The sequence below is a fragment of the Lottia gigantea genome (genome assembly GCF_000327385.1).
Source record: "Lottia gigantea unplaced genomic scaffold LOTGIsca_112, whole genome shotgun sequence".
Taxonomy (NCBI): domain Eukaryota; kingdom Metazoa; phylum Mollusca; class Gastropoda; family Lottiidae; genus Lottia; species Lottia gigantea.
The window spans coordinates 232284-255586 of record NW_008707048.1 but is presented as its reverse complement, the minus strand read 5'-3'; the positions used below and the strand labels follow the sequence as shown (position 1 = coordinate 255586).

Genomic DNA, 23303 nt, shown 5'->3' with positions numbered 1-23303 from the left:
GAGGAATGAGATACTCATTATCTTCTGAACGTTTACTGCACTCGCAGGAAGCACCAATTTTCAAGCAAAAGGACCATGTCAATAAGCTAGCCAAGTCTGTGTAAAAACAAGTCACCCCTTGGGTTCAGGGCATCACCCAGCTTTCAAGGGACCAAGTGTGCCAATTTTATTGACCAATCAGTAATAGTGTTCACAGCTCACTGTCAATATTTGAGCCTTCAAATGACGTCATTTTAAGATACTCTGTGATATATAGAAAAGACATAATATATCAATCAAACTTCATTAGGTATCTTTCCTGAACAGTCATTTTAAATTCAAACTTTAAATTTCCAGTTCCCTATATCTCCCCGATTCCCAACCTGGGGTGTTTTCACCCCCCTGGGATGTGGGACTAGGGTGTCAGAGGTGTGGCTAACTGGTGTAGGAGAAGAATTTATTTGGAAATGAGAGCATCATCATTATCACATGCTGGAAATGTGGATGGAACAAATTTTTGGGGTGTGAAAAATCCAGGGGTTTTAAGGCTGAAAAAGGTTGGTAACCACTGCCTTTCGGAAGTATTGACAGTAGGGTAAGGGTACGGAATAGACTGGGAAAGGAGGAGGGGAGGGGGGAAGGCATTCAAACTAAACCTTAACATTTATCCCTGCCATTGAGTCAGTTTGCTTTCTATATACACTCTGAGTTCAAGTCTTGTATCATAAAGCAATGTAAAAGATATTATATAGTCAATACAAGCAATGTAACATAGAATGGTTTGGTCAAGTTAAAACTGAGAGTTAATTCCAGCCTATCATGTGTGAATATAAAAGAGATTCTATGAACCATTGATTTTTAAATATCAGGGAATTCAACATGATAGATAGCCTACAATTATCTTCAATTACGTGTCTTTTCTCTCAAATCATTTTATATCTAACTATCACTACTTTTTATAAAGTAACAATATCCTTAAAAATTTCTTATTCCGTTTCCATTTCTTTTAAAATACAGTCATTTTTTTTGTTTTTCGTTAAATTAACTAACCAATTATAAGAAAGAAGAAGTTAACTATGAAAAAATATCAACCAAAAGAATGCACAGCGTGAAACTGAAAACGTGAAATCAATAACACACAGCGTGAAACTTTGAGTAACAACATGTTTCAAGTTCTGTTTTAATAGTTCTATATCGCTCTACAATTGCCACTTTTTTCTGTTTCTTTTACAGTGAAAATAATTTGTTTTTGTTTATCAAAAAGTCAAAGGCAGAGCTCAAACTGAGATTTATAGTAATTTTTTTGGGGGGGAAATCAGTATTTCGTAAAAACCACATTATTTCAGGGGCATTAAAAAACTAAACTAAAGACCACATTATTTCAGGGGCATTAAAAAACTAAACTAAAGACCACATTATTTCAGGGGCATTAAAAAACTAAACTAAAGACCACATTATTTCAGGGGCATTAAAAAACTAAACTAAAGACCACATTATTTCAGGGGCATTAAAAAACTAAATACGATTTCATAAAAAAAAATCACGTCATAATGAAAACTAAAGACCACTTTTATAAAAATACTAGAAAACCAATAAAAACATTTTGATAAAAAAAAATCACATCATTATGAAAACTGAAGATCATTTTGTAAATCACATAATAAAAATACATGTACTAAAAAAACCAATAAAAACATTTTGATAAAAAAAAATCACATCATTATGAAAACTGAAGATCATTTTGTAAATCACATAATAAAAATACATGTACTAAAAAAACCAATAAAAACATTTTGTAAAAAATCATCACAATATTATTATAACAATATTAGAAAACTAAAGACAATTTCGTAAAAAAACAAAATCACATCATAATGAAAACTAAAGACCATTTTGTAAATCACATTATAAAAATACATTGTACTGGAAAACCAATAAAAACATTTTGTAAAAACACATCACATTATAACAATATTAGAAAACTAAAGACAATTTCGTAAATCACATTATCAGAAGACTTTTAAAAACTAAAGATCATTAGGCAAAAACTTTTAAAAACTGATTATCATTTCCTAAAAAATATTACATTATACGAGCGATGCGCCAAACATGTAGAAATATCTAAATGACCCACATGAAATACTGTTAAAAGAATGACCTGTTTTTGAAAATGTTCAATATTACCTTTACAGCATACAAATAATTCACATTATCCAATTCAAAACACATGTAATATGAAATTTATATGATACGGACGTAGGTTAATTGAATATTGAGAATAACCACATACACCAGATGTTGTCAACTGTAGATGTGACAAAATATAGATTATAATACAAGCTGACAAGCCTACTTAGAATTAATAAATCAATAAGTATAATTAATACAAGCTACAATGCGGCCAGTTAGTCTAATAATTCTACCTATCTTTATAGATTTTTACCGAGAAGAGATAATTATGATGAAGCTATATAAAGAGAGAAACTGTAGGTTCATTACCTGGAAATTCCTACTTAATGATAATGGCATACAGTATACTGATATTGATATTGTCATGTCATTTTTTACTCAGTAGCTCATCAATATCAGATTATAATTTCAGAATAAATATGATGTCAAATTTAAAGGCCACGATTCACCATTACCGGGGGTTGATTGGGGTCATGAATATAAGGTGAATAGTCTACAGAAGCATTTGTCTTTTTAACTTTCAAAATCAGATAATTCTGGACACATATGGATTTGAAGGCTAAAATTTTGACGGTGAGCTGTGAACACTATTTACTGATAGCTTACTCTATAAATATGAGAGTAAGGTATGATTGGTCAAACAGATGGCAAATGTGTCTCTTTAAATATATATGTTATTAAAATGCAGATCTTGATGTTTCGCTTTCTAATTATACAGATGGTTACTTCACTTGTCATCCATGATCTGATGAGTTTCTTTGGCATCCATAGTTTACAATTAAAACTAACCAATCAAAAACACTGTTTAAAAAAAACATGAATGTCCTAGAATTACTCACAAAATGTTAAGTAATCTTAGAGCAGTTGATTGGCTGAATATTGAAAATCCATAAAAGGAAATGTGCATAACAGTAGAAAAGAAAGAGAGAAACCACAACATTTTCAAGGATAACAACTTGGGTTCACATGTAAGGATCCTTTCTACGAGTTGGTCCTTGGCTAAACCATTGATTTGATCTTTCCTGTATTATCCGTAGGCCTACCCTGTATCGACTGGAATTATGAGAGATGACTTGAACAAGGTGATCAGACTTCACACACCGGCTGAGATTAGAACCCACAACTGCTATTTGTTAGACATAACCAAGTAAATGACATCATGTAAAGAATCGATGCTCCACCTAATTGTGCTACTACAAAACCCCCATCGATTGATCATAAAAAATTGTTAAAAATTACAGATTTTTCAAAGCTTACTACTTTAAATTTATATGATCAAATCTAGAATTAGAAATGGTCGGTGAAGAAAATGAACAACTTGAAATCAAACTATAATTAAGGGGAAGTAACTCTTAATAGCTACAAAGCCAATGTGGTTTTTTTTAATAGACACTTGATATGAAAATGTGCATACAATTGATATTGTTTTGTTTTCACTGTATCTATCTTTAATTCATTATTATGAACCTACATGAAAAAAATGGTGGATATCGTTACCAAAAGATAGGGAAAACTGATATGTTCTTGTGATGTTACAGTAAGACATTTAAATTTTAAGGCACAGTGTTTCATCACTGTTGAAATCCAATGACTATTCAAGGGAAGGAACTCTTAACAAAAAAATCGGTAGTTGTTTATGTCCTTCGATGACAAATAGGACTCAGACTACTAAATCATTCTTACTTTAATGTCTGCAAATGTAGTGGTATTTTTTACATGTGCTATAATATCTTATTTTTTGGCAGGTAGTGTCGCAGATTGGTAATTTGTGTTCAATATTTTTTCATTATCAATATTTCATCAATTATGTCTATAATTATGCCATACCATATGTGATTAAATACATGTAATACAGTGTCATGGAGAATTCATTGGAAACTTAACTTTTTTATTATTTATTTATGGTGGTGTTTGCAATATAATGCTGTGCTCATAAGAAATTTGGCTTTATGACAAACTTACCTCATAACCCAAATAGGTTCTTCTGGTTGAGGTTCTGTTGAATATTTTGAAGACTGCAATGCCACACCTTTACTTTGTTGAATAGCACACTTAATATCAGCAATAGCACTATCTAAAGCTTCTCTTTTAGCTTTTAAATCTGTCATAATAGCTTGAGCATCAATTTTTTTGGGTTTTTCACCCTGTAAATAATTTTCAAATTGAAAATCAAAATAATCTTATTAAGATGAATGTGAAGGGGCACACAATTTTATTGTTATAAGTCAATATTACACCTTTTTTATCAATTAAAACTTAAAGAAAGGGCTTTTCCAAATTGTTCATGTGTATCTGGGACATTGATAGCATCAATATACATCATTCCAATTTAAAATCAGACGTCTTTATTTCCTGCAATTCCCTTAAAATGAAGTGTTTGATGACGTCACTAATCTCAAAGAGCCTTATGTGATACAAACATAAGCAAGCAACAGTTGTATGTAGAGCTGTGGGCTTTCAACAAATTCAATTAAAAGTAGTTATAGTTACCTGGTGAGAATTTTCTGACTTATTTTTCTGTTTCATTGCTGACCTTTCACCATTGTCTTCATAATCACTGGCTTGACTACTAGATAGACCATCTTCTACAGTAGGCATGCCTCTCTCTCCATCAGACATTACACTTTCCACCTCAACACTATCACATTCAGTATTTTCAGGGGACAAAGTAAAACTTTTCTTGTCCTCACTCATATTACTGTCTAGACCATTTAATGGTATTTCTATTAAAGAGTCCTCATTCACTTGACCCTGAAACGCCTTATTATCTAGGTCTTGTAAGATTTTCTTTTGAAGAATTTTCTCGGGGGATGTTTCACGAGAACTTTCTAAAGAAGCAGTTTCTTGACTGTTCATACTATTCCGTTTAATATTTAGCGAATCATTAGAACTAGAATAAGCTAGTCTCATTCCTACATAAGAATTACCTTGTTGAACTCGTGCATACTTCACATAATCATATTCGTTTTCGATGTCCATTGGTCTACGCTGTTGACTTAACAATTGAGATATTCCATTTTCAACACGTCTGCATTCAATTTGCATGCCTGGAGCTTCTTGCTGTTCTTCTGAATCTTGTGCATCTTTTATTTGAGTCTGCTCCATTTCCCTCTCGGAACTTGATCCTTCTCTCTCTGGAGTCTCACACACCCTTCTAGCCAGTCCTGGTGACTGTTTTCGAATTTTAGGTTTGGCACCTTGAGAACTATAGGTCAGATCTTCTAAATCTTTATCATAACTTTTAACTTCACCTACAGTAGGAATATTATTCCTAATTTCTAAACTGTTCCTTTTCTTAATCATTTCCCTGGGATCACTGGGATCCTTGACAGACGCATGTTCTGAAGTAATCTTTTTACGCAAGATGACTCCTTCATCTGGCGTTGGTGTATCAGTTGGAACACTAGATAATTCAAAGCTTGGAATGGAAGATTGGTGTTTGCTAGCTGATGAAAGTTCTTTGGTGTCATCATTTTGATCTGATTTGCTTTTTATAGCAGCTTCAGATACATTTTCAATATTGATTTCTACATCTGTATTAACAGTTCCTAAAGACTTAGGTTCAGGAGGCTTCTTATAACGTTCTGAAATAGGTAAGTCAGATGCCTCAAATCTTTCTACATCATCTGCTGGGAAGTAATTGTCACCGTCATCAGGAGGGTAAGAGTCAATACTGTCCTCACTATCACGACGTGACACAACTTGACTGGCATTTTCACCATCTTCTAACAAATTTTGATAAGATATGGAACTGATTTCACTTGGATGTCGTGAGGAATCTTCACCAAGATGTACTTCCATACTGATATTATCAGTACCATCATCTACCATAGAATCTGTTAATTGATCTATTTGGGGCTTAGGATTTTTACCTCCACAAGCTCCTTCGAACTCTTTCTTTTTGTTGTTCCCGTTTTCCACTGATGTTGTATTAATACTTTGATGATCAGGTTCTTGGACTGACATCTTATCTTTTATCATTTACAAATCTCAAGAGCTTGTCACTCTCGATATAATTCTTTCTCTGAAAACATAAAAAAAACATTTCAATATTTTGCTGGCTTCTGTTGCTTTAAATAAATACAGGCCACATAAAACTATAAAAACTAGCTTTCAAAGAAATCTACCACGCCAACTAACATGATATTGGGAGTAAGCTTGTAAGTTGTACTAATGACAAAGTTACAAATGCACAGGCACAGGATTTATAAATTTAAGTTCTTCAATTTGAATAAATGTGGGTTTAATAATTAAATGTTCGTAAATCCAGGTTCTGTACACTTTACACTGTAGACAATTTGAAATTAGCAAAAGAGACAATCCCCTTGGGATGTAATATTGGATGTTACTAACGATGTCGTTGGATAATAACTTCAAGCAAGAAATGTCAATGACGTGTGATGACAGTTTAAATCAACAAGGTTGAGTGATCAAACCTTTTTTTTTCTATTTTCACAGTTATTTTCTGGTTAAAAACTTTAAAAAGCAAGTTGAAATAAAAAGTTTTATTCTGTCACAGTCTTTATACTGATATAAAATATAGTGGAGTTGTTCAATTAGAGGTAAAGTAGCACTGAAAATCACTGGTGCATGACTTTGTTCATTGTAGACTGTAGTGGACATTAGTGGTTATAGGCATTAATTAAGAAGCTGTTGATCTTAGATCAATTATCAAATTTGTCATGTTTTCATAAGTCTGTATTAAGAAGTCATGGTCCATGATTTTATAATTGTTAATCAGAGTAAGTAATCATATGTAATATCATAATATAATGTGAAATATCAATAAATTACAATATATTTTGGCATTGTGAAAGCAAACTGTGATTTTTCTAACATATGGCTGTCTTCCTACAATGATTTTTTTTTTCTTTCAATTCACAAATATTCATAAGCAAATTTTCAACTGAATGCCATGAATTTGTCTTGGGAATTCTTAGGGTTTAGAAAGTGATCTTACATTCGAAATAACCACACGTCCCTCCCAGGAAATGCAAGTCAAAATGACCCTCTTTCTGAACTGAAAATTCACCACTGTTAAATCATATTTACAAATAATAACTTTCCACTGCCACTGGTCAGCATTTACATCACCCTAAAACAACCTAAGAAACTCTCTTCAAAAATTTGATTCTGTAACATTATACTTATAGAAAGAGAGTAGTCTATTCTGATATCATGTATTTGGACAAAAAAAATTGTGTGGTGAATGTGATAAACGGCACCATAGAACAATCATACCACAGGCACAGGTAAAGTGGCCAAGAGGCATATCCTGCCTTCATAATCCTGGTCAAAGTAAAGTTGGTCTGCCTTGAGTCAAAATCCTGCCTTCAGTCAACTATGAAATCAGCTTAAATTAGCAATAAGCTTTCTGATACACAAAAATCTTACATTCATCAATTAAACGCTCAGTTGTAGTATTCCTGTGAAGCCTACCCACTATTGTGCATGAATAAGAAGCAGAATCACTGAATCAGAATATAAAGCAAAAACGATTTTCAAGAGTTATCGATCGATTATGTCTCCAATTCAATGGCTCAAAAATGGAAAATTACCTCACCCGAATATTTTTCCTGATTTCTCAATATTCAGTTTTCATGAATGTATCATTTCTTTCACGATAAAGAGTATTTTTTCTATAAACTGGCATATGTTCTGCGACTTTTTCTTTTATTCGTCCTCGATCATGACAGACATGTTAATATTCAATAAACAGAGCTAGTCTCAGATTCACTGTTTCCGTTTAGTTTGGAACTTTTTACAAAACTAAAGATAAGTCAGAAAAGGAAGAAATCAGCGAAATAAACGATTTTGTAAAATATATTCAATAGACTACATGAGAATTAAATTTTTAAATTGATCTTATTTAGATACGAAAATCAGAGTAGGTTGCAAGTTTCCGTCCACGTGATAAGTCATATAATCTACCTTTTCTAACGGGTCCATCGACACGGCAACATAGAAGAAATTTAGGAGTTGCCAATCAACCATAAATCCAAAATGGTGAGTGGCATCAACATGATTTAACAAGATAGTTTTGTCAATAAACCAATTGTCTAGCTGATTTTATAATTTTTGATCCATGAAAATTTGAATGTAGTTCATAATATGTTTCTAGTGAAATATATGCCACGATTGATATTCCCAACAACATGGCCGTGTCAATTGCTGACGTCATTATTTATAAGAACGCAATATGGTGCAATTTCGATGATATTATATAGATTGTTTTCGATGTTTATTGTCTCCATATTTTGTTTAAATGTCACCATTTTACATGAACTTCATTAGTGTTATTTTGGTAGTAATAGTAGATCTGGTTCATCAAAATTTCAGACTTCTTACATATGTTTCTAAAAATGTTGTTTTGTTACTGAGCTAACTGAAATAGTCCTTTCTTACTGACATTAATTTTATCCTGGATGAACAATGGGTTAGTTGATTGGAAAAGAAAACCTATCTAATTTAAAGTTTGTTCAATGATAGCCTATACTTGAAAAGATAACTGGTAATTCTCTTAGGAAATGGTATCGAGTACAAAAATGTCAGACTGTTGAAGTCTTCCCTAGTTCAGTCGGTAGTAAGTTGGATTGTCATGTACTAAACAATCAGTATGACCTATAAGTTCTTAATTATGATGTGTACCATTTAATTTCAGGTGAACTTTACGGTGGACGAGATCCGAGAGATCATGGACAAAAAGTTGAACATCAGAAACATGTCCGTGATCGCTCATGTGGATCATGGTAAATCAACATTGACTGATTCATTAGTAAGTAAAGCTGGTATTATAGCAGGATCGAAAGCTGGAGAAACGAGATTTACAGATACCAGGAAAGATGAACAGGAACGTTGTATTACCATTAAATCAACGTAAGTATAATGTTATGAATATTTCGAGAAAAAAAAAGAATTGGTCAGATCACTTGATTAATAAACCTTAATCTCTGACTATACTGTTTTCTGGATTGAAATTTGGCAATAATTTTCATATGAATTGAAATTTCATTTACAAAATACTACTGAAAGTCCTTTATTATCTTTGGGTTGATGAAAATTTTAACTGTTTGCAAAGTTAATATTTGTAAGTTTATACATGATTTTATAGAGAGAAATTTGCAATCCGAAAAGTAGGTTATATTTACATGAATTTTCTGGGAGGAAAGTGTGACTATATAAAATCACCAAACCTTATTCCATGGACCCGAAGACATTCTAAGAGAAAGTTCAAAAGGTTATTTTGAAATTTTGAATATTTATGAAATGACAAAAGATTAAATTCAAAGCTCAATGTAGCCAGTCAATAGATTGCTTTTCTGACTGGAACAGTTTGTATTTTTTTGTAGTGCCATTTCCCTTTTCTACAATTTAAATGAAGATGATAAACAATACATTAAACAAGATCATCATAAAGACTGTGGTTTCTTGATCAATTTGATTGATTCCCCTGGTCACGTTGACTTCTCATCTGAAGTAACTGCTGCTCTTCGTGTTACTGATGGAGCTTTGGTGGTTGTTGACTGTGTGTCAGGTATGTAAGCTTTCTCTGATTTATCCATGCCGTCCATTATGGCAAATAACTGCTTTTGTTGAATTAAGATGTATTTTATTGATTTTGAAATGGTGACTTCAGTAAACACTGAATTAGTGATATGTAACTACATTTACCAATTTGCATGGCTCAAACAAAAGAAGCTGTAAAAGATATAAATGCAGATGCATTATTAAAAAAAATTTACTTGATGTTGCTGAAGTTAATGTCGCTTCAAAGTCTTAATTTGATTGTCATTTGTATAGTGAAATTGGTGTATTTTAGGTGTCTGTGTACAGACTGAAACTGTTTTAAGACAAGCTATTGCTGAAAGAATAAAGCCTGTTGTTCTTATGAACAAAATGGACTTGGCTCTTCTTACCTTACAATTGGACAAAGACACTTTGTATCACACTTTTCAAAAGATTATTGAAGATGTCAATGTTATTGTTAATACTTATGGTGAATCTGATGGTCCAATGGGTGATATTGAGGTAAGCTTTTTAAAAATTCTCCAGTTTCTGTTATTGGAATAGGAAGTGTGTCTTTCTGCAGACACTTAAATTTTAACAGTTCATGTATACGATTAGTGTTAACAAATAAGTGCTTTTACTATTTATTTATGTTACACAGTGTACTCTGTGATAGCTGACATTTGAGTATTCTGACATTATTTTCTGGTCCCGATAGATTCCTTCTTAGGCTAGTTTAAAAAAAACTCCCGAGTACTTCGACACTCTGTGTATTCCAAATTACGACACTAATCAGTGGTCCCAACACTCAGAAAAATGTGTATAATCCAACATCTACTCATCTTGATCACTTATCACCAATTAGATAATCGTTTATTTAATTGATAATTCGGAACAAATCACATGAAAACAAAAGATTGCTGATTAATCACCGCCTGTTTATGTCGGATTAGCAGTGTAGACTGTATTTATGAAGTACTAACGTTTAGGTATGTGATTTGTCTTCTCACCAACTACAAAGGTAAATATACTTTCATGTTAAACCTTATTTTATGCTGGGATTTTTTTTTTTTCAGGTTGATCCTAGAAATGGAACTGTTGGCTTTGGATCTGGTCTCCATGGTTGGGCCTTCACTTTGAAGGATTTTGCAAAGATATATGCTGCAAAATTGAAAATTGAACCTGCTAAGTTGATAAAGAAAATGTGGGGAAATCAATTTTACAATAACAAAACTAAAAAGTGGGATAAAGAAGAAGCTGAAGACAATGTCCGAGGATTCATATTTTTCGTCTTGAACCCCATTTATCAGGTAATATTCTTACAGGGGTTTCAAATATCCCAAATAATATTATGATGGGGTCGTATATTGTCAGTCCATCCATCCTTAATTGGCTTGTGAACACAATAAAGGTTTTAGTTTTTATCTGATTTTTATGAAATTCGGTGTGATCATTTATCAGGAGATCTTGGTAAAGTTGGAATTTGACAATTTAACAATGAATGAAATTTGATTTATTCTTGACTTAAAAAAAATTTGGTGGCAGGTTATGTCCAAATTTTGTGTGTTTGATTAAATCAACATCTTGTGCAAAAATTAAATTTTTGTTACGATATGACAGATTTCCGACTGCCATTGGTATACTGAAAATTTATCAGGGAAGTGGGCGTATCTTGCTAGGCAAGTACTTGTTGCTTTTTTTGTACTATCAAAGGAAAAGTAAGCTTACTTACAATCTGAAATAAAAAAGTCAAGTCATTTCATGTCAACAGATTTCATAAAGCTCAAGTTTTGTATCTTCTAATATAAAATCCTTAAATTTTTTAGATCTTTGATGCCTGTATGAAGAAGGCTACTAATGAAGATGCTTTAGCTTTGGTTGAAAAACTCAATATTAAATTAACAGCAGATGATAAACAGCTAGTGGAAAAACCTCTGTTGAAGGTAAGATACACCTGATAGCACTCTTATTAACCAAGTTTTATTGATTTGGCATCACAGAGGTTACATAGGAAGTGATGTGGTATATTTCTAGATGTACAATTTTGAATTTTGATTGAAATGAAAAAAAATTTAAATGCCGATCTTCAAATTTTGTTTGTAGACTATTATGAGGAAATGGTTACCAGCTGGAGATGCTATGTTACAGATGATTGTAATTCATCTTCCATCACCAGTCACTGCTCAAAAATACAGATGTGAGATGTTGTATGAAGGTCCTATTGATGATGATGCTGCTATGTGTAAGTTTGTTTTATACTCCCAAATTATACTGTGAACAAGGGACATGATTTTAAATATTACTTTCACACATAGACCACCGTTTGTTTGGTATAACCAAAATGAATATTTGAGGGTAGTAAGATGGTTAATTATCTATTATTTCAGCAATGAAAAATTGCGACCCTGAAGGAGAATTGCTTATGTACATATCTAAAATGGTACCCACAAATGACAAAGGAAGATTTTATGCCTTTGGTAGAGTTTTTGGAGGAACTGTCAGTACTGGACAGAAAGTAAAGATCATGGGCCCAAATTATGACCCTGAAAAGAGCTCAAAGACTGATTGTTATGAAAAGAGCATCCAACGGTAAATATAGCTTCTCTCATTTATGTAGGGAGATTGATCTGCCAGGCCAGAAATTTCCCGCATTGAACACTGTGTGCTTCTTTTCTCAAGCTGAATACAAGAGATTCTTATGCCACCCACATCTTTATGTTGTGGTATATTGTCAGCAGCATTATCTGTCTGTTCAAATGCCTCACTAAAAAGAGTCAGTCTCTTACTTGATGGCTTCATCAACCATCTTCTCTTTTATTCAGAACTGTTTTGATGATGGGAAGATATGTAGAAGCTATTGAAGATGTACCCTGTGGTAATATCTGTGGATTAGTTGGTGTTGATTCCTATATTGTCAAAACTGGAACTATTTCAACCTTCAGTAAAGCCCACAACATGAAAGTAAGTTTTTCTTGTTCATGAGTTGTCATAATTTGAACTTCTTTCCAATGATTATATATTGTATGCATTGCCAAACTGACTTATTTCTAATTTTACCCTAATCAGATATAAGTATCTACACGTGTTCCTCTATCAACCAAATAAGATACAGAAACTAATGTCTAAAACTTTGATTTTGTAGGTAATGAAATTTTCTGTCAGCCCTGTCGTACGTGTTGCTGTTGACTGTAAAAATCCATCTGACTTGCCTAAATTGGTAGAAGGATTAAAAAGATTGGCTAAATCAGATCCTATGGTTCAGGTAACTATATTCAACAGTAGTTGATATCAGTACATTGGGCTAATATCAGGTATAATGGGCAAAGGTTATATCGAGATACAGAAACCAGGAGTATTACATCTTTCCTTTGAGTGGTACTTAAACATATAAGAATTTAGAATTACACGAGACAACAATTTAAATATGTCATTAATTGTTATTTTAGTGTAGTACAGAAGAATCTGGAGAACATATTATAGCTGGAGCTGGTGAATTACATTTAGAAATCTGTCTGAAAGATTTGGAAGAAGATCATGCCTGTATTCCATTGAAGAAATCTGATCCAGTTGTATCTTACCGTGAAACAGTATCAGAAGAATCATCTCAGACCTGCTTATCAAAATCTGCTAACAAACACAATCGATTATTTGTTAAAGCTGCTCCTTTACCTGAAGGATTAGCTCAAGCTATTGATGATGTAAGTGAATTGTTGTCCCTTGAAAGCTTGTATACTTTATCAATTTGACATTAGTTTAGTGCCTTCCGTGTTGTAATTTTTGGTTTGTTGGTACATCTGAATGTGACCTTTGAAAGGCATATTGTGTTGTAATAGGCAGTCAGTAAATGCATGCCATGTTTAGCGAGCTAGTAAATAAGATATTGAACCATTGTAATTTCAGGGTGATATTACTCCAAGACAAGAATTCAAATCCAGAGCTAAAGTATTGGCTGAAGAATATAACATGGATGTCGGTGAAGCTAGGAAAATATGGGCTTTTGGTCCTGAAGGAACTGGACCTAATTTCCTTATGGATTGCACTAAAGCTGTACAATATTTGAATGAAATTAAAGATAGTTGTGTAGCTGGATTCAACTGGGCAACAAAAGAGGTGGGTATGGATTAATAATTTTGTATTTAAGTACTAGACAATTTGAATCTTGTCTATTAGATTTGATAGAAACTTTTTGCTGAAGAAAGAATTAAAAATGGAGAATTAGCCATTATTACTTACGCTGTGTATTCTATTATTAACTGTTGATTTTTCAGGGAGTTATGTGTGAAGAAAATATGAGATCAGTTCGATTCAACATTCAAGATGTCACTTTACATACAGATGCTATTCATCGTGGTGGTGGACAGATTATTCCAACAGCTAGAAGAGTATTCTATGCCTCTTTCTTAACTGCAGCACCAAAGATCCTGGAACCTGTATATCTTGTTGAAATTATGGTATGTAAAATTATTTAAACATGATTACAATACATTTGGCAGATATCATGTATGAGCTTCAGTTTAAGGAAGTGGAGAACATTAAAAATAAACTCTTGATGTTCAATCCAAAATTGTCTTCTTTGCAACATGAATGATGGTACTATATCTTCTACAAATATATATATCTGTAACAAAATGTACTTCCTGTATATTTATCTCTAAATTTAGGTACCTGATGCTGCTATGGGTGGAGTATTTTCCACATTGAATAGACGAAGAGGTGTTGTATTTGAAAACAACCCAGTTGGAAACACACCACAAACACTGGTTAAAGCTCATTTACCTGTAAATGAATCCTTTGGTAAGTGAAAATAAAATGTTCATACTAGTATTAGATGAAAGTGAGTCAAATTGATCATCCAGTCCCTGACATCAGCTGTTTAGAGAGTCATGTGGTGGATGTAAATCTAGCTTAAAAATAAATCTGGTTAAAATGCAGTCTTTGGTGTTCTTTTTTTCTGCACAAGGCATTAATTGCTCCATATGAAAATGTGAAATGTTAAATTCTGTAACTTGTTCCATTTCAGGCTTCACTGGAGATTTAAGATCTCAGACTCAAGGAAAAGCTTTCCCACAGTGTGTGTTTGATCATTGGCAGATTTTACCTGGTGACCCCATAAATGATCCCACTTCCAAACCATATGTAGTTGTATCTTCAGCAAGAAAACGAAAGGGTCTCAAAGAAGGTGTTCCACTTCTGGAAAATTTCTTGGATAAAATGTAAAGGACTAAAGTTGAAATTTCACATTTAAAGACTTCAGTGCTACTTTTTTTTAGTGCCAATAAAGATCAGATCCAAAGTTCTATTCACTTGTTTAAACTAATTGCATGGTATTTGGGAAATGGCAATTGACAAATTATATAATTCTAGTAAAACGTAAAACAAAAGAAATTCGCAGTTCTTAAAAAACAATTGATATCTATTGTATGTATAAAGTTAATTTAAGAATAAACTGTCCTTCTCCAGTATATTTATTTTATGCTCTGTTTATAAACCCTTGTATTGATGTGGATCTATAATAGTCTTCCTCTGGCAGTCTACAAATGCAGTGTTGATGGCCAGATCTCCTTGAGACTAGTACTGTTGAAATTTGGAGTTGCTCAATTATTACTGTTCGGCAGCTTAAAAGAATTATTCCTCTTATAATTAACATGGAATTTAAATTCCCAAACTTGACATTAATTGCACAGTTTCAATGATGTAAATTGCAAAATAAACGCACTGCAGAATGTGAAAGTAAGACGTGTGAATTATGCCTTCGATATATGAAAAAAGATACAATATTGATTATATGAATATCTTATATTTTCTTATATTACATAGATAAAATATAGCACTTGCAGATCACTACTATAATCCAATTAACATTACTGTGAGTAGTGTTGAAGACAAAGGTACTATCGGGTACAATTCCTAAGTATATGCAGAAACATCTTTGCTTGAATATTTTTATGCTATCGTATCTGATCATCAAAATGTCGCAAATCAATGTTCCGAACACAGACATCAAAAATGGTTGTTCATGAAGTATAATAGCGAACATAATGCTTGAAGGACAGATTATAGATTGACATACCTTCTAAAATATGATGACTTTCGTGAAATGCACATACAACTTAATCAAAACTACTCGCTCATTGCCTTTAGGTTGGACCTCTGACTTGTCATTACTAAGTTTAAAAAGAGAAGGCAAGGACAAATACTGCCTGCTTTATTATTTCTCAGGATTTCAAAACTTGTACTCTTGTCATTAACCTCAACATAAGATTGATATTTAACAGCCTACATAACTGTTGAACACCAATTCACCAAGAATTATGAATGAGGCTTTAACAGATTTAATATACAATATCACACATACACAATTCACAATCAATTACGAAATGCAATATTATGACACAATAACACAAAGGAATATATTACGGTGTAACGCAATTCTTAAATAACAAGGCACAAATTTACTCATATAGCTGGATGAAAATGAAATGATATTTCCTATTTAACTCATCTTCATGTCAAGCACCTTTCTTGTATGACGAGGGATGTTAAATGCAGCAATTGGATTGGATTTTCGGCTAGGGAATACAGCCAATCAGAGACCTTGACAGAAAGACTACAAATTAGCTGCAAATGTAATCAGGGGCTACAAGTGGATTTAATAGCTACTGTACAATCCAAATCAAATCAAATTGCTGCATTTACAAAAGTGATAAAAGAAAGGTGGCTATTGCAGTCAAGGTCTTAAATGGAAATAATATCTTGACATTGTGAAGATGTGTTTCACTAAGCTGCTATGAATTCAGGGCTTATTTGATATCATAATTTGATTTGATCATGATATATTATGAAGATTTATAACACATTAGATAAAGGTATATCCTCCTCTAATTGACTAGTAGTCTTATACTGTGATTTGTTAATTTGATCTGGTAATGGCTGACCCACGGTCTCTATCATAAATAACATTAACAAACCACATAAAAAGGCTAGAACTCCAAATACTGCAAATGGTATAGGTTTCCATACTTCACCCTGCATAAAAAAACAACAAGATAAGTAGTTTCCGAGACTGGGGGCATAAATAGGGGTAAGAATGACTCGTTGGGGGGAGAACAGTCAAAACATGGCAGCTCTGTAGAAGCGCATAGGCACAAACCTGAGGGTTCTCCCCTAAAAAATTTGTTGAATTATAGAATTGATTTGGTGCATTCTGACACATATTTTGGGGCAAACCATTTTTCTGTACATGAATGTACTGGTAGCTATGACAAGACACTTTTCTGTACATGAATGTACTGGTAGCTATCCAAGACACTTTTCTGTACATGAATGTACTGGTAGCAAGGACAAGACACTTTTCTGTACATGAATGTAACTAGTACCAAGAAAAAGGCACTTTTCTGTATATGAATGTACTGGTAGCTATGACAAGACACTTTTCTTGACATGAATGTACTGGTAGCTATGACAAGACACTTTTCTGTACATGAATGTACTGGTAGCTATGACAAGACACTTTTTTTGACATGAATGTACTGGTAGCTATGACAAGACACTTTTCTTGACATGAATGTACTGGTAGCTATGACAAGACACTTTTCTGTACATGAATGTACTGGTAGCTATGACAGACAAGATACCTGATAAATAAAACTTACCAAGAATACTAATTGAGGTGCCACAATTCCACCTATTCTAGCAAATGTTGAACAGGCTCCCACACCCAAATTTCTGGAATAATAAAGAAAAAAGATTCAATGGTGGGGAAATGAAATGTGGCCCATATTTCTTAAGAAATTTTACAATAACCTGTCTTTTGTCAAATTACTTCAATTTTTATATTCAGAACATGAAAATATAGAATTTTCAGAGAAAAACTGCCAACTCTCGGAAGCACTGGCACAAGCATTATAATTTGTTTAACCAGAATAAACGAACTATATGCTACCCCATAACAAAAAAGATATCAGTAGATATGATGTGATAAATATCTTAGCCAGCCTACTTACCTAACAACAGTAGGGAATGTTTCAGCAGAAAATACCTGAACAGCTGCCCAGCCTCCAGCAATACCAGATTTACCAATCATAGCTAGCACAAGTATCAATACTGGCATCGTTTCAGATTTTTCTACAAGAATAGGAAGAAATAAAATAAAAAAGATAGTTTTAACCCTTTTAAGAGGCCTAGAAGCCATCATCATTCCATGAACACCAAGCTGAAAATCTTTCACATACCTTGAGCGCCAAGTTTAAAATTTTTAAAAAATATAATAGGATGAACACTACCCCTAAAAGTATTATCGACAATAAAAAAAATGAAAATTGGAATGGTGTAAATTGATGATATCAGTGTCCTCAATACACCTTAAAAATTTAGAAAACCTCTTTACAAGCCCTTTAAATAAGAGACTTTATACTTACCTAACAAATCTACTACCAAAATAGATAAACAAAATATACCAGCAATTATCATTAACATAGCTACAGTTTTCCTTCTACCTATTTTATTATTGACAGCTACCACTAATATTAAAGCAGGAATTTCAACTAATCCAGATATAAAGACATTCAAATAGCGATTTCCAGATAAATTTTTTGTATTGAAGTTTAAACCATAGTATACAGAACTAGACACAAACCTAAAATGATATATAATTTGGTTTTATAGTGATTATATCATTGAATAATGCCTTATGATGTCAAGGTATTAGACTGAGTTCGCAAAAACTTGATATTGTGAAGATGTCCTAACATGGTACTTAAGTCCCATTTTAAGGGTAAAACTGTTGAGACAAGCACTTCAAGTACTTACCAACTATACATTAATATCAATGTTCCTTTAGTTAACTTCCAGGAACTAAATAAATGCCAATAAGTATATTTTTTTGATTCTTGTCTTCTGATTTTTTCATTCTGAAATTGATAGGTAGAACCGTTTTGATTTTGATGACAATTTGAGTAACATGAATTATGAATCATTAAGACTCTTGGTAGTATTATCTATTCCTTGCCTTTCTAGCTGATGGAGCTCAATCACCTGTAGTACTTATTAGAATGAAAATCTGATATGTTGATTGTCTGCAATTTAAAGAAAATCATGAATATCTAACCATCATGCATTCTTTGAGTCTATCAAAATCAGGAACTGGTCTTTTATTACAGACTGCCATAGATTTCAACACTTGATCAGCTTCTTCTAATCTTCCTCTGTTTATCAACCAACGTGGGCTTTCTGGTATAAACCTAAATATTAATTTCAAATACTGCATTTTAAAGGACAGATGCGCCTTCAAATCTTTGTGTGTCCCGAATTATCCGCGTTAGAAAGTTAAAAAGACAAATCGTCTTTTCTAGAAATAGGAAAACAAATTCTGAGATATTTCAAAATTAACAACTCTTCTTTACAAAAACAGTAATAAGTATAATGAACATACCACCATGTAAATAATAGGGGTATGCTAGCTAGAGATGTAGCCATTGTTAGATATCTCCAATCATGCATGAGGTATGCCCATAAAGCTAAACTAGCTAAACCCACAGCCCAGAATCCAATACAACCACAAAATGTTCTCCAAGCTGGTGTCACAAATTCTAATGGTAGAACAAAATTAACCACCAACGTACCTACAATGAAATTAAATACATAGAGATATATTAAAGATGTATTATAGAGATATATTAAAGATGTATTATAGAGATATATTAAAGATGTATTATAGAGATATATTAAAGATGTATTATAGAGATATATTAAAGATGTATTATAGAGGTATATTACAGATGTATTATAGAGATATATTAAAGATGTATTATAATATAACAAAGGATATATATTAACATAATGATATAGTATACAAGATATAAAATATATAAGTTATTAACATAATATATTATATAACACATATATAATATTCATATAATGTTGTAACTTGAGTAATACTCAACACAATAAAGGCATATAGCCCCCTCATCACTGAAGTAAAAGTCTATATCAGTTCAAACAATTTGTCCCTTGCTATTAAATGGGCTATATAATTGTTTTGAATGCTTTTAATTCTTCAAATGAACCGTAATTGTCTTAAATGCTAATCAATTTCTTTATTTCACTTACCACCCACTAAAGCTCCAATTATCACACGGAGAGCAGCATAAAGTTGCCATGAGTTGGAGAAGGCACTTCCAAACCAGAAAATAATAAGTAGAGAGAACTCTATAAATAATACTTTTCTCCGACCAAAATAATCAGCTAGTTGGCCGGTAATAATAGCACCAATCATAACTCCTGCCATTTGTAGAGAGGTAATTAAACCTGGTATCATACTCTTGTTACACACAAGATTCCACTAGAATGGACAAAAACTAACATGAGATTTGTAAATACTTGACCGTTGTCATGGTTACATAATGATTGTCCTGCAAATATTTCAAAATCAAGAGCAATGATGTATTTGACTAACATGTCTGATTAGAGCTTCTTAATTTGTTTGCTGTATTTGTCCTGCTACTTAGGTTTGAGTGGCACCGCTGTCTGTGAAACACATTTTACAGTGTTTCAAATGAGTAAGTGGTCCGTTTAGTGTATTCTCTTTTGGGAGACTTCTGCCAATTAGAAAATTTAGGGGGATGTGTAGGGATAAACATGGAGGCTAGTTTGAGGGTTTTCAATTGTCGAAGTTTTCAGCGTGTTAAAAATGCAGACACATTGATTTTTTAAAGAAGACAACTTTTATTTAGGGTTATCTTTCTTGGACTATGTTGAACATTTGATGTGTTCATCTTCTGGAAATAAAGTTATAGGTCATGTGAATGTTAAATGACATTACTTACCTCACTTACGATTGAAGTAAATTCTTCTGAAAATGAGATTCCATTACATTCATTTCCATCGTTTTGACACAACCCACTACTTGAGGAATTTAGAGAAGAGGAATTCAGAGATTCATTACAGTTCCAGGCAGGTTTGGCAGCAGTAAATATTGGCAATAACATTGCCCATGCCAAGGGAGTTTCAAATAATGATACTAATACAAAAACACGAACTTGATATGGACCAAATGGTCGTAGTTCAGTCAAAATCTGTTCAAAATCTGACATGGCTGCTTTAGTTAATAGAAACTTTCAGATCAATTTGCCAGTTCAATGAGGCAGAGATTCAATTCCTTCTGTTCTGTCATGATATTTGTTACAAGGCTCTGAAAATAAAAATCAAAGATAATTGTAACTAGTAAGCCTAAAGCTCAATCAACCAGATATACATTTCAGATTGTAACTGTGTTCATTTTTAGAAAATAGGTGTAAAAATATTCCAGATTGTTCATCATAAATGAAAGAAGTCCTAGGATACATTATGCCATCTGTTCTCTTATAATAATAGAGTATTGTCCTTTTACAACCTATGAATTTTAACCAACATTAATTCATAAGGTTCAAGAGCTTGCTTATTAGTGCCCTTGCCATAGGCCTACTATTCAATTGAAAATCAAATTTATTACAAAAACCAGTTCAAATCACCAACACCAAATACATGTAATAATTTTTTCATAGGATGGACTTTCATAAATCCCAAAATAACCTAAGAGTTATGTTATTATTTTTGAGTTGATCATCAATACTTGCTCAGTGAACTTTGACCACAGAGCAGTTATTGCATAAGCATTCAAAAGAGAGGGTCTTCTATTTCAGTCATCAGGTTATCGGTAAAAAAATATTTTATCATCACCTTCACCGAGATTATTTCACTCTCATATCATTTGTACTTTGATACCGCCAGCACGGTATTTATATAAATAGCAATGTTTCTAATTGTTGTGAAATCAATGACAAATATCACACCATTTTCACGTGTGATTTGTTGATGTTGCAAAATGTAAACATCCGGTATGAAATTGCAGTGTTGCCAGATTTCAGACTCATCGAAATTTGAATTCTGTTTAAGTGCCTTTACAACGACTCTTATTAATGACAAACACCTGCTAACATGATTATGATGCAAATCGCATAGGATGTCTATAATTCATAGAGTGTCTACTACTTTCACTTTCACAAAATTTATCACAATGTTTCGGACTACAAAGCTTATAAATCTGGCAGTTTTATTGACTCTGATATTTCAATCTTCTGATCGTGAACCATGCGCAAGTTTACTATGGACTGACTAGGTAAAGCGACATGCGCAGTGCAGTATAATTAAACTTTGCGGATGGAAATATCTGTCCACCAACCTCATTAAATGTCATGCTGATTTTGCAAGTTTGTCACGGGATGTAGTAAGTTTCTGTTGGCTAAATGTGGGATTCTGCATTTCATAGCGGTTTAAAAGATTCATTTAAAGCTATCAAGTTTTGATCTTCTGCTTTTTTTCTGTTAAGGTCTCTTCGCCTCGGTAACATAAAGAACAGGATAACCTTAGTCCGAAAAACTCTTCTATTTGTGGACCACTATTATCAAGGGTATTAAAACTGCAATCTGTTCGTTGAAGAAGTATTTTGAGTTCATTTTAGGCAACAAGGCCAAATGGCAACCATATTCAAGTCTAAAACATTGTGAAATTTTCCACGCATGACTCAGATTAAAGACATTTAACGAACAGTGTGATGGACTTAATTCTTTACTTTACAGAGTCTTTGAGTTGGTGTTACCTATGTTCGGTGTATTCTTGAATAAAGTGGCAGATAACAAGTGTTAAATACAAATTATAGAAGCAATATTTTCAAGTATGTAATGATACAAGCCAAAGTAAACGTTTTTCTATCTCGGTGCCAAAATTTTCGTACAAAACAAATTATTGGTTGTAGATCAATCGGTGTCAATCACAATAGGAAAATGTCCGGATCTAAAGCTAGAGGAATCAAGCCACCTAATATTTTAATTTATTCTGGCCATGATGATAGTTCTGTCTCTAGATTTTCTCAAGTGAATGATCTTATCAGACATTGTATAAACCAAGAGACTTACACAGTTTACCATTTAAAACACGAGCACCTGTTTAAAACACCGTGGCAGGACAACACCGCCTTGTTGATCCTTTCACGTGCCGAAGCAACACCGGAAGTCGACGATGTTTTCTACGCCTTTCTCAAACAGAAGGCCAATGTTTTAAGTTTCCAATCTTCATTTGAGCGCAAATTCGTAGATGTGAAAAAGTGCAAGGTACCAACGCCGATCATTCAGTTATCTTATAAAGAATGGAGGGATGTGAATCTTTTATCGTCTGGTAGAACGTATGGTAGGAGCGAAACAGTATCACCAGAAGGAACGGACTTTGTTGGATTCGGAACCTCCAAAGATGACGCATTAATTGGGAAAGTTTCCTTTGGTGGAAATAAAGCCATCTTATGTCAAGCATCTTTAGACAATGATTTGTCAAATGAAAATTTGAATCAATCTCAATTTTCCACGTTGAAAGAATCAAATTCTTCAAAGTTGGCCGTACTTACGGACCTGTTAAGAGTTCTCGGAGTAGATTGCAGTGCGGGTGATCCTCCAAAACTAACACCAGCATACTTGTTAGCTTCAGACGATGAACAGATAAGGGAATTCTTGGAAAGCTTTTCCAGAAAGTTAAAAGACAACTGTTTAAAAAGTAAAGGAGTTGAATTGTGTTTTGATGGTCGCGAAGAGCCAACTGCGACA

General features: G+C 33.0%; 4 protein-coding genes across 4 annotated transcripts; 2 read left to right on the top strand and 2 right to left on the bottom strand.

The window, feature by feature from the left end:
* Positions 1-4127: 4127 nt before the first annotated feature.
* Positions 4128-6135, bottom strand: LOTGIDRAFT_171256 (hypothetical protein; the record flags this gene model as incomplete). The annotated part of the gene is made up of 2 exons (XM_009047446.1): positions 4128-4313; positions 4660-6135. 2 exons carry the CDS (start codon positions 6133-6135, stop codon positions 4128-4130), a joined length of 1662 nt encoding a protein of 553 aa, XP_009045694.1.
* Positions 6136-8077: 1942 nt separating this feature from the next.
* Positions 8078-15402, top strand: LOTGIDRAFT_199050 (hypothetical protein). The gene is made up of 15 exons (XM_009047445.1): positions 8078-8175; positions 8831-9045; positions 9519-9703; positions 9989-10197; positions 10752-10985; positions 11502-11618; positions 11779-11917; positions 12063-12264; positions 12498-12636; positions 12818-12937; positions 13122-13373; positions 13576-13785; positions 13944-14126; positions 14337-14469; positions 14696-15402. The coding sequence occupies exons 1-15, from the start codon at positions 8173-8175 to the stop codon at positions 14890-14892; spliced, it is 2538 nt and encodes an 845-aa protein (XP_009045693.1). The 5' UTR covers positions 8078-8172; the 3' UTR covers positions 14893-15402.
* A 1119-nt stretch (positions 15403-16521) lies between these two features.
* LOTGIDRAFT_137203 (hypothetical protein) lies at positions 16522-20014 on the bottom strand (the record flags this gene model as incomplete). Its single annotated transcript, XM_009047444.1, has 8 exons — positions 16522-16701; positions 17328-17400; positions 17679-17799; positions 18093-18310; positions 18484-18584; positions 18782-18914; positions 19106-19295; positions 19783-20014. Coding segments are annotated over 8 exons (1248 nt in total), but the record flags the coding sequence as incomplete, so codon positions are not given.
* A 2479-nt stretch (positions 20015-22493) lies between these two features.
* LOTGIDRAFT_171252 (hypothetical protein) lies at positions 22494-23253 on the top strand (the record flags this gene model as incomplete). The annotated part of the gene is made up of 1 exon (XM_009047443.1): positions 22494-23253. A coding segment is annotated over one exon (760 nt), but the record flags the coding sequence as incomplete, so codon positions are not given.
* Positions 23254-23303: the final 50 nt, after the last annotated feature.

Coding starts and splice junctions, on each gene's coding strand:
- LOTGIDRAFT_199050 (XM_009047445.1), top strand. Junction 9,046..9,518: donor TGTATTACCATTAAATCAAC/GTAAGTATAATG, acceptor ATTTTTTTGTAG/TGCCATTTCCCTTTTCTACA. Junction 13,374..13,575: donor TAGCTCAAGCTATTGATGAT/GTAAGTGAATTG, acceptor TTGTAATTTCAG/GGTGATATTACTCCAAGACA.